Raw genomic sequence first — 11,585 nt, forward strand, 5'->3', positions numbered from 1 at the left:
ATGACCTGAGCCAAAATCAAGAGTGGGATGCTCAACTGACTAAGCCACCCAGGTGCCCCAACTCTTCTGGTTTTTAAATATCCTTTATTACATGAAATGTTGGTAATGGCAGATAATAGATTTGGTTCTTTAGGTTCCCACTTAGCAGTCAAATCTGATCACTTTTCATATATGATCAATCTCCTCTCCTACCTTGATGTGTAAGCCCTTGACCTGCCTTCACAAGAATCTCCCCTACCCATGAGGTCTCTTCCCAGTAATTTTCCACCCACTAACGTCCTCACGCTGCTCATTGGCTATAAATTCCCAGCTCTCTTTGCTGTATTTGGAGTTGAGTCTGATCTCTTTTCCTCTATTAAAATGCCCCTGGGGCATCTGGGTGGCTCAGTTGGTTGAGCGTCTGACTTCCGCTCAGGTTATGATCTTCAAACCCCGCGCTGGGCTCTGTGCTGACAGCTCGGGGCCTGAAGCCTGCTTCGGATTCAGTGTCTCCCCCTCTCTCTGCCCCTCCCCCACTCATGCTCTGTCTCTCTCTGTCTCAGAAATAAACATGAAAAAAAAATTAAAAAAAATAAAGTGCCCCTATTGCAACAGTCTTGAAAAACATATTCCTTACCATTTTAACAAGAGTTACAATAATTTTTTTTTTTAGTTATACCTTTATATAGATATATATAAAGGTCTTGGGACCTCCAGGTACAGAGAACTTGACAGCTAATCACAATGTTTGCTGGAAAGAACAGTTTACTTCCTTAGTAGGACTTAAAGACACCATGATTTCAAATGCTGAGATTTGAAATTTCCCAGAAGCATTAAGACATTAAAAATAAAACAAATGACCTCCCTGCACCCACCTTCTCCAATGCTGGCCTCTTACCACCTGATTAGTCTGTGATTTGACTTTAATTTCAAAGAATGACACTAAAGGGGAAAAGACTATGACATAAAAATTTTCTTGAGGACAATGACTATGTCTTATATTATGGGCCCAGAATAGGACCCATATCTGACACCTGACACACAGTAGGAATGCCACTCTTTCCCTGAGAGAATGGAAGGTGAATAGTGTTTATTTCCTGAAAGAGGATGGCATAAATTCAAAGGGGGTGGGGGGATCAATCCTCTGTTCAAATTTAGACAAATCAGAACAAAGCATAAAGACAACTCCAATAACAACCAAAACATCTACAATTAAAAGACATCTTCCTTTAAAAAATAATTTGTCCTTCTTTCTCAATCTTCCAAATAACAGAAGAGGGAACACTTCCAAATACATTTTACAAAGCCAACATTACCTCAATACTGAAACCAGACAAGGACACCACAAGAAAAGACAATTAGAGGCCAATATTCCTCCTGAACATAGATGCAAAGCTCAACAATATATTAGCCAACTGAATTCAACAACACATTAAAAGGATCACACACCATGATCAAGTGGGATTTATTCCAGGGATCCAAGGATGGTTCAATACACACAAATCGATTGATATAATACACAGTAACAAAATGAAGGATAAAAATCACATGATTATCTCAACAGATGGAGAAAAAGCATTTGACAATATTCAGTATCCATTTCTGATAAAAGCTCTCAACAAAATAGGTATAGAGGTAATGTATCTCAATGTAATAAAGGTCATCTATGACAAGCCCACAGCTATCATCATACTCACTACTCACTGGTGCTAAACTGAAAGTTCTTCCTTTAAGATCCAGAACAAGGCAATGATGTCTACTCTCACCACTTTTTTTTTTTTTTTTTTTTTTTAGTTTATTTATTTTGAGAGAGACAGAGCGAGTAGGAGAAGGGAAGAAAGAGAGGGAGAGAGAGAATCCCAAGCAGGCTCCACACTGTCAGCAAGGAGCCCAATGTGGGGCTCAAACTCACAAACCATGAGATCATAACCTGAGCCAAAACCGAGAGTCAGAGGTTTAACTGACTGAGCCACCCAGGTGTCCCTCACCACTTTTATTCAACACAGTACTAGAAGTCCTAGCTAGAACAATTAGGCAGAAAGAAAGAAAAAAAAAAAGCAAAGAAAGAGCATCCCCATCAGAAAGGGAGACACAAAGACTGACACTATTCGCAAATGACAGGATATAAATAGAAAACCCTAAAGACCACCAAAAACCTGTTGGGATAAACACATGCAGTCAAGTTACAAGATACAAAATCAATATGCAAAAATCAGTTGTATTTCTATACACTAATAATGAACTATCAGAAAGAGAACTTAAGAAAACAATTCCACTTACAACTACACACCAAAGAATAAAATACCTGGAAGTAAATTTAACCAAAGAAGTGACAGAACTGTCACTAAAAACTATCAGACACTGATGAAAGAAAGTGAAGAAAATACAAATGGCAGACACTCCATGCTCATGGATTAGAAAAAACACTGTTGAAATGTCCAGACTACCCAAAGCAATCTACAGATTCAATGCAGTCCCTCTATCAAAATTCCAAAGACATTTTTCACACAACTGGAACCATCCTAAAATATGTATGGAGCCACAAAAGACCCCAAATGACCCAACACATCTTGAGAAAAAAGAACAAAACTGGAGGCATCACGCTTCCTGATTTCAAACTATATTATAAGGCCACAGCAATTAAAATAGCACAGTATTGGCATAAAAACAGACACATAGGTAAATAGAGCAGAGAACCCTGAAACAAACCCATACATACATATATGGCCAATTTATGACAGAGGAGCCAAGAATACATGATGGGGGGAAGTCAGTCTCTTCAGTGAGTGGTGTGGGGGAAAACTGGACAGCCACATGCAAAAGAAAGAAACTGGACCACTATCGTACAGCAGACACAAACATTAACTCAAGATGGATTAAAAACTTGAATGCTAGCTGAAACCATAAAACTCCTAGGAGAAAACATAGGTGGTAAGCTCCTCAACCTGGATCTTGGCAACAATTTTTTGATGTGACACCAAAAGCAAAGGCAACAAAAGCAAAATTAAACAAGTGAGACTATTCAAACTAAAAAGCTTCTGCACAGCAAGGGAAACCATCAACAAAATGAAAAGGGACCTTACTGAATGGAGGAAAATATGTGCTAGCCATCATCTATCTGATAAGGGGTTAGTATCCAAAATATAGAAAAAACTCATTCAAAAAATTTTTTTTAATTTAAATTTTAAAAATCTCATTTTTTTTTCAACGTTTTTTATTTATTTTTGGGACAGAGAGGGACATAGCATGAACGGGGGAGGGGCAGAGAGAGAGGGAGACACAGAATCTGAAACAGGCTCCAGGCTCCAAGCCATCAGCCCAGAGCCTGACGCAGGGCTCGAACTCACGGACAGTGAGATCGTGACCTGGCTGAAGTCGGACGCTTAACCGACTGCGCCACCCAGGCGCCCCAAAATCTCATTTTTTTTAATGAGCAGAGAATCTGAATGGATATTTTTTTTTTCCAAAGAAGACATACAAATAGCCAACATGAAAACGTACCCAACATCACTAACCCTCAGGGATATGCAAACTAAAACCACAATGAGATATCAGCTTATACCTGTTAGAATGGCTATGATCAAAAGAACAAGAAATAACAAGCTCTGGTTAGGATGTGGGGAAAAAAGGGAACCCTTGTGCACCGTTGGTGGGAATGTAAATTGGTGCACTATGGGAAACAGTATGGAAGTTTCCTCAGAAAATTAAAAATCTAATTACCATATGATCCAGCAATTCCACTTCTAGGTATTTATCCAAAGGAAAGGAAAACACTAACTCAAAAAAATACCTACATCTTCATGTTCATTGTGGCATTATTTACAATAGTCAAGACATGGAAAAAACCTAATTGCCCATTGATAGATGAATGGATAAAGAAAATGCGGGTGTGTATCTACATATCATATATATTTTATACATATATATTTCATATATAGATATATACACCCAATGGAGTATTCTTGGCCATACAAAAGGAAATCCTGCCATTTGTGAGAACATATGTGGACCTTGAGGCATTATGCTAAGTGAAACAAGTCCGAGACAAATACTATATTACCTCACTTATGTGTGTAAATCTTAAAAAACAAAACACCTCATAGATACAGAGAATAGATTGGTGAACGGTTGGGAAGGGTGTACAAAAATGGATTAAGGTGGTCAAAAGGTAATGCACAGGGTGATGACTACAGTTAATAATACTGTCTTGTACATTTGAAGTTGCTAAGAGCAAATCTTAAAAGTTCTCATCACACACAAGAATTGTAACTATGTGTGGCGATGGGTGTTAACTAGATTTGTGATTTCACAATATATACAGATGTGGAATCATTATGCTCCACATCTGAAATCAATGTCAATTATATCTCAATAAAAATTTGTCCTCAATAATATATTTTTAGAAAACAATTCTAGGATGCAGTCAGTTTTATCAGCTGGTACTACCATAACCATAGTTAGGAAGCACTGTGTGGTGGGAAAATATCAGAGATGTCTACCTAACTGAAGCTGAAACACAGAATAAACACAGCCCCTCAGAACGGTTAAATCCTCTGCCAAAAGCATCACTAGTCTTTGAAGGAAACTGATCCAGGTTCCTAAGGGACAGCCCAGAAGCTCCATCCCAGAGGAGAAGACTTCATTGTGTTAAATCTGAAAAATGAAGGAGAGCTTAACCACCTGCTTTAAAATAGGAAATGAATACCTTCTGCAGGTTACCAGAAAGGCAGGTGACATGTTTTAGGCCACTCTGAACTTTTAATTCATCTGCAAGTAAGTGCTATGGAGAGTTTTGTTAAATGAGACACCTTCCTCCACAATCCATTCCTTTTTATCTTTATAGAAGAAGAAGTAAAGAACCTCAAGATTCTTCCGCTGCAAAAGTTAAACAGGAAGTTCCCAGGCAGGAGCTCTGCTAAGAGGTGTAAGAGGGGTGGCTGTGCTAGAGGAGGTCAGAAGAAAAAATAAAGGCCAGGGGATTTCTGAGCTTTGGATCAAGAGAGAAATAGTGGTTTCTCTGTCATCACAACCTCACAGACAACCAACGTGATTCACTGGTGATTGTTAATTAGTGCCAATAGCTGGGGCCGCAGAACAGCCTACAGATTCCAAAACAAATCTAAATGCGTGTGGGCTATTTGCTGGATTTAAACAAGGCTATTTCATCACAATTTTGAACACTATGAGACACAAAGAACTTAAAATAGTTTTTTTTTTTTTTTTTTTTTTGTACCCATGCCTGGGTCACTTTTATAAGAAAGATACTAAGGGGAAAAAATGACGACGATGACGATGATGATGATGACGACGACGACGATGACGACGACGAGGGGCTCCTGGGTGGCTCAGTAGGTTAAGCGTCCGACTTTGGCTCAGGTCATGATCTCACAGTTTGTGAGTTCGAGCCCCACATCGGGCTCTGTGCTGACAGCTCAGAGCCTGGAGCCTGTTTCAGATACTCTGTCTTCCTCTCCCTCCACCCCTCTCCTGTTCATGCTCTGTATCTCAAAAATAAACACAAATAAATAAAGAGAATTGTATAGTTGTAGCTATACCCCAAGTAAAATGCTGTAATTACCTATTTCTGTACAAGCAAAAATTTATCCCCGACAAAAACGTGAATGTGACGCTTTCATATACAGACTACTACACGTTCTCTGGTTTTTTCTGCTGCGGTAGTTTTGGGCATGAACTCCATATCCACTTGTATCTGTAAGTCCAGCTGACCACTGATGAGAGTAAGGTTGGACAAGCTGGGAAGAAGTCAAAATGGGCTCCTAATCCATTAAAAATGAATCAACTTCCACGTCCCTGAAACACAGGAACCACTTGGGTGGGATTTAAAGTTTTAGAGAGAGGGGTGCCAGGGGGGCTCAGAGCGGCCAATTTCAGCTCAGGCCATGATCTCTCAGTTCATGAGTTCAAGCCCCACACACCCTCTGTCCTCCTTTCTCTGTGCCCCTCCCCTGCTGGCCTGCTCTCTCTCTCAAAAAAAAATAAGCTTAACTTAAAAAAAAAAAAAAAGTTTAAAGTCATGGAGAGAGAAGGGAAGTAGCTGCCCTGTGGGGGTCCCTGGGTCAAACTGTTGTTTCCCATGGGCTCTCTCTGAGCAGATCTAACAGTCTAAATCCATAATTTCAAAGCCAAACTAAAAAAGAAAACTTTTTAATCCATTTTTTTTAAAAAGATGTGAGCTCTCTGGATGTTATTTTTAACTGTAACACCTTACAGAGTCTTACAACCTAGCAGATAGCCCTTAATCAAGTGGCTAAAAGCTTCAGCCACAATAGAAAGCCAGGAAATTCCATTCAGCACAACGCCAATAAATACTGAATTAATAAGTGAGGGTCTTCAGTTTCTGGATCCTCAAGTCTTACAGGGATTTCTTAAGCTAATTCTCTAGGCCTATAACCTACAGAGAATCTCTGCTCGAAAAGGATTAACAAGTGGCAAAAAATAGAACATTTATCCTTAATTTTTCTATCGTCCAAAAGGTCAGCCCTAGAGTTAGAGTCCTTTAACTGCTCAAACACCGAGATGCCAATTCTTCCTCCCCAGGAAGGCATTGAAAGTAACTCACTTTTTGGAAGGGTAAGCAAACCCCTTCTGATTCAGACCTTGATTCATAGCATCCCCCTGGTCCCTACTCTCTGAGCAATCTCTTTACCAATTCTCTCTCTCTTAGGTACCTTCTAGAACAAAGGGAATTCCTCCTTCCATGAGATACTATAGTAAAGGGCAGTGTTACTGGTAGCAGCATCTGATCATAGCCCTACAGATCTTTCTCTCCCCTTCTCTATTTCAGACATTTTGATCATTCAGGATGTGTGTTTTCAGGAAGAGTAAGTACAGTTCAAGGTTTGAGGAAGTGGTACAGTACATCTGACATCTGGCAAAGGGAGGGGACAAGATAACAGTGCTTAATCCTGGGTATAGATTAATGCACCATAGTTTAATACCCTGTAAGGAGGCAGTTTGGTAATTGTGAGCTGTGGAATCATGCTTGGGTTCAAATACAGGCTCTGTTAAGGTGGTAGGACTCTGGGAAAGTTGCTTAATCATTCATTGCCTCTGTGCCTTATTTTATATATACTATATATATTATATATACATTCTGTTACATATATATTGCTTATATATGTAGATATATACATTGCTTAATCATTCATTGCCTGTGTCTTATTTTATATATATATATATATATCCTGTTACATATATATTCTGTTATATATATATATATATATATATATATATATATATATTCTGTTTTATAGAAAATGCAAATGCTACTGCCTACTTTATAGGGTTGTTGTGAGAATCAAATGATATGATACAAAGCTGCAAACAGTGAAAGTACTAAACAGTAAGCACCTATTGTTAGCTATTATTAGTACTATGTATATACTTTAAAAGAATGAGGCAATTCTGTATGTATTGACTTGGAATAAAGTCCATGACATAGCGTTTTCTGAAAATGCTACAGAATAACATACTCAGTAGGAGTCTATCGTGGGAAGAAAAAAGAAACACATGATGCATATTTATAAGTGCATTCAAAGAAGTCTAGAAAGGCACACACACCAAACACTAAACAGTTACTAACCCTAAAGGGAGTGGGGGGGGGGGGGGGTACCTACATTTGTAAAGGTACAGGTCTTTGCTTGAATTCACAAGTATGTACTAGTTTCACAACTAATATTTTTAATATTTTAATCCACTCTTTATTTTTTAATGTTTAGTTATTTATTTTTTAGAGAGAGAGAGCACACACGTGAGACTATGTGTGGGGAGGGAGAGAATCCCAAGCAGGCCCCACGCTGTCAGCACAGATCCCAGTATGGGGCTCCAACTCACCAACTGTGAGATAGTGACGTGAGTTGAAATCAAAAGTCCAAGCCACTTAACCCAGTGAGCGTTTAATAAGTAGTTTTTAGGAGTGCCCGGGGAGCTCAGTTGGTTAAGAGTCCGACTTGGGCTCAGGTCATGATCTCACGGTTGGTGAGTTTGAGCCCCACCTCTGGCTCTGTGCCTGGAGCCTGCTTTGGATTCTGTGTCTCCCTCTCTGTTCCTTCCCTGCTCACTCGTGCTCAAAAACTCGTGCTCTCTCTCTCAAAAACAAAGATTAAAAAAAATTTTATTTTAAAAAATAACTGATTTTTAAAATTAAAGATTTTTACAGGGGTCCTTCTAACCGAACATCTCTCACATCTGGGTCTAGGAAAAGGCAAACTTCTTAGAGATAAGGAAATGGAGGCCTAGCTAGGAGGAGGTGTAGCCCCTAGGTCCCATCCATCCCTGCTACAGCTCTCATTTCAGATTCCCTTATATTCTTTACAGTCCTGAGCATATCATGTGCCTGCCATAGGAACCAAACATTCTGAAACTGGTTTTTATTCCCCTTTCCTTTTCTTCCCGTTTGAGGTCCTCCTTTTATCGTGCCCAGAGAGCTTCCACATGGGTTATAACATCTTCCTTCCTACTTCTCATGACTTTCTCACTATCTCCTTGTCATTCTGCCCCTCAGACAGATGCTCTCACCCTGTAAATCCCACTGGAGCGACAAATGGCTGGGTTGTTCAGGTTTTTTGGCAAGCACAAGTTCCCCACCTCACACAATTGTAAGACACAGTATGCCTCCGAGCTGTTTTGCCTTGCAGTGCGTCTAAATAGGCTTTAAACTTTTTTTTTTTTTTAATTTCACTCAACAAAAGGTGTTTGGTATGTATGGACAGGCTTTTCTTCCTTATACAGGTGTTTATCTTTGCTTTGGATTCTCCTATAAATTATAAGGCTATCTGGTACTCCCCGCCACCCCCCCCCCCCCCACACACACAACATTTTCTAACCAGGCTTGTCCCTTATTATGTGTTAATGGTTATTGTTTTAGCACCCAACCTTCTCACTGGGCTTTGTCACCATCTTTTATATTCCAGTAGTCTCTCCCTATTTATTCGCCTTTTCTATTAAAACCCACGGAGAAAAGGTCGTATGATGAAAAGGAAAGGAAAAAAAGAATTCGAGACTCTAAGCAGAGCGTCTTGCAAACCCCGTCTCGCACCGGAACCCGGAGCGTCGGGAACCCTGCCTGCTCGCGGGTATCCGGGCCACCAGAACAGGGTCAGCATCGAAGCGCCCAGGCGTCGGGAGAGCCGATTGGTTCCCGGGTGAACCAATCAGCGAGCGATGCTGTTCGCGGAGAGGGGAGGGCCAAGATCATGGAGCAGATGGAGTTAAAGGAAAAGGGGCAGGTGTGCCCGGCACCGGGGTTTTGCGTGCACTTGTGCACCCACCGGGTCATTGTTAAGCCCTGATCTCTGGTCTCCTAAATGCCACCTTCCCAATTTCCCAGTTTCATAACGATGAGGAGGAGGAACCTTACTTACCCTATCATTCATAAGATGGTCATTAATAGTCAATGGAGGAGTAGCTGGGGAGGCGGGGAGGCCATTAAAATCCTCCCTCCTTTCCCAGTTCCACTCCAGGTCGTCAACCTAACTGAATCAGTTCTTGAAATAGTAAATCACTCAAACGCTCGCTTAATCGCCAAAGCTGATTACCAAAATGCTATCGTTAAACACCTGAAATAAGTTCCCACTCCCAGAGGACTGGGGGAAACAGTACTGGCATTTACCGAACGCGCAGAGGTTCACTACCCGCTAAAAAAGAAGCGAGCAAGCTCCTAGACTTAAATCAGAGAAACTGAGACCTTCTCTTATGTGTAACCTTGCACACGAACTGCCCCCTACCCACCCACTCACGCGCAGCGGCAGCTCCTCCTGACTCTTCCCCACAAACTTCATGCGGTGGCGCAAAGCTTTTGGGGAGGGTGGGCGCAGATACCAGCTTTCCCTGCTGTGTTTCAAACTTCAGCAAAGCTGTTCTACGCACTTTCTTCCAAGTGTCACAGCCCCCGGAATCACAGACCCGTGCAACCTTAGCTTTCCCACGGTCCAGCTTTGCCACCCACCATCCACCACCCATACCCGGTCTGGAGATGCTGCGTCCTTGGGGTTGGGGGAAGGGGGAGTAGGAAAAGAGAGGAATGGCCAGTGTAAGTAAAGAGGCCCCCGCCGAGGCCTGGACGCCGGCAGCCCCTGGAGGGCCCTGAGGCCGAGGAAGGAGGAGGAGGGCTGGAACCGTGCGGGGAAGGGCCGCGGGAGAGCAGGGGCGCCGCCGGTGTCGCTACACTCACTCTGCGTAGCCAGTGGCCCAGGGCAGCCGCCGGGTCTCCTTGAGGATGAGGATGGGGCGGGCGATGTGGTCGGCGCTGCACTCCACCTCGTCCTGAGACAGCCCCAGGAACTCCGGCCGCCCGTAGGGGAAGCGCAGGGGCAGGTCCGAGCCTCCACAGCCGCCGCCGCTGTGCTCGGAGCCTGAGCTGCCAGCCATGATGCCGCCCATGAAATTGGCCACGGCAGATTTCACTCGAGTGAGCATATTACTCCGGCGCCCGGCAGCAGCGGTGCGAGCAGGAGGCGGCGGCGGAGGCCGGACGAAGCGCAGCGCGGGGCATGCAGGCTGCGGCGGGCGCCGGGCGCACGGGCAGCGGGGCCGCTGGGGCGCGCCGCGCGGCTCCCGGAGCCTAGTGCTGCAGGGGGCCGGGCCCCGGCCTCCCGCGCTCCGTGCAGCCGCCGCCGCCGCCTCCCCCCGCTACACTTCCGCAACTGAGCGGCATGGAGCGGGCCGGCCGGGCCCGGGGAGACGCCGCGCGCTCCGGGAGCGACTGGGCGACCGCAGCGGCAGCAGGTTCCTTCCCCGCCCTCTGCGCCCGACTCCTGCGTGAGCGGAACTGAGCCCACCCGGCGAGCGGGCAGAGCCGGCGCGGCTGCTGCCACGGCTACCGCCGCCGTCCAGTCATGTGATAATCAGGCTGCAAGGGCTCGAGCAACTGCCGTGGCCGTGGCCTCCGCCCCTCCCCTGCCGGCCCGAGCGAGGCTCGCACCGGGATCGTGACCTCCTGGGGGAGGGGGAGCCGGGCTGGGTCGGTACCTGGCGGAGGGGATGGGGGCGCTGTGAGCTGAAGGCAGTATACAGGTGTTAGGGGAGGTCACGTGGAGCCGGGCCGAGCCAGTTGAGGAATCCCCTAGCTGAGGAATGCTTGCCTGCGCCTCCGGGAATGGAAACTTCGGGAGCTGGAGGTTTGGGAAGGGGAGACAGGTGGAATCTCGGTGGGCCGGCCCCATGGTGGGCCGGCAGTGGAAATGAGGAGCACCTGGTGTGAAAGACTTTTCAGAGCTTTAACACGACAAAACTCACAAGTGTTGCATAAGAATCATTAAAAGTTTTTCCCTAGGCATTTCTAGAATTACTTTTATTCCTCATTAGCACCACGCACAACATTATCTACCGGGCAAACCCTATTTCGAACCCAGAATAAGCTTAACGGTAGGAACACAAAAGAGCTCTCAGAAATCAGAAGCAAGTCCTGTTTTACCTAGTACTTAACTGTTTAATAAACTTATACAAGTATTTTCCTCCAACATAGGAACAAAAGTGTATTTTCAAAGCTGGCCGTGTTTAATATTGAGACACTTAATGTAAACTATTTTCTTAAACAGAAAAATGTCTGAAAAACCAACTGATGAATGTGTTTCATCAGGGGTAAC

At 43.9% G+C, this 11,585-nt stretch overlaps 1 protein-coding gene across 2 annotated transcripts in view; it reads right to left on the minus strand.

Moving 5' to 3' along the window:
• The window catches only part of PPM1H (protein phosphatase, Mg2+/Mn2+ dependent 1H), a 261,692-nt gene extending 250,755 nt beyond the window's left edge, over positions 1-10,937 (minus strand). Inside the window, exon 1 of one of the 2 annotated variants that reach the window (XM_060657079.3) lies at positions 10,172-10,937. In XM_060657079.3, the coding sequence (XP_060513062.1) occupies positions 10,172-10,416 (245 nt within the window). In that variant the 5' untranslated portion in view covers positions 10,417-10,937. The remainder of the gene's footprint in view (positions 1-10,171) is intronic. The other variant, XM_060657077.3, reaches the window with a different exon arrangement.
• Between the last annotated feature and the right edge of the window lie 648 nt (positions 10,938-11,585).

This window comes from Panthera onca, chromosome B4 (genome assembly GCF_046562875.1).
Source record: "Panthera onca isolate mPanOnc1 chromosome B4, mPanOnc1 haplotype 2, whole genome shotgun sequence".
Classification (NCBI taxonomy): domain Eukaryota; kingdom Metazoa; phylum Chordata; class Mammalia; order Carnivora; family Felidae; genus Panthera; species Panthera onca.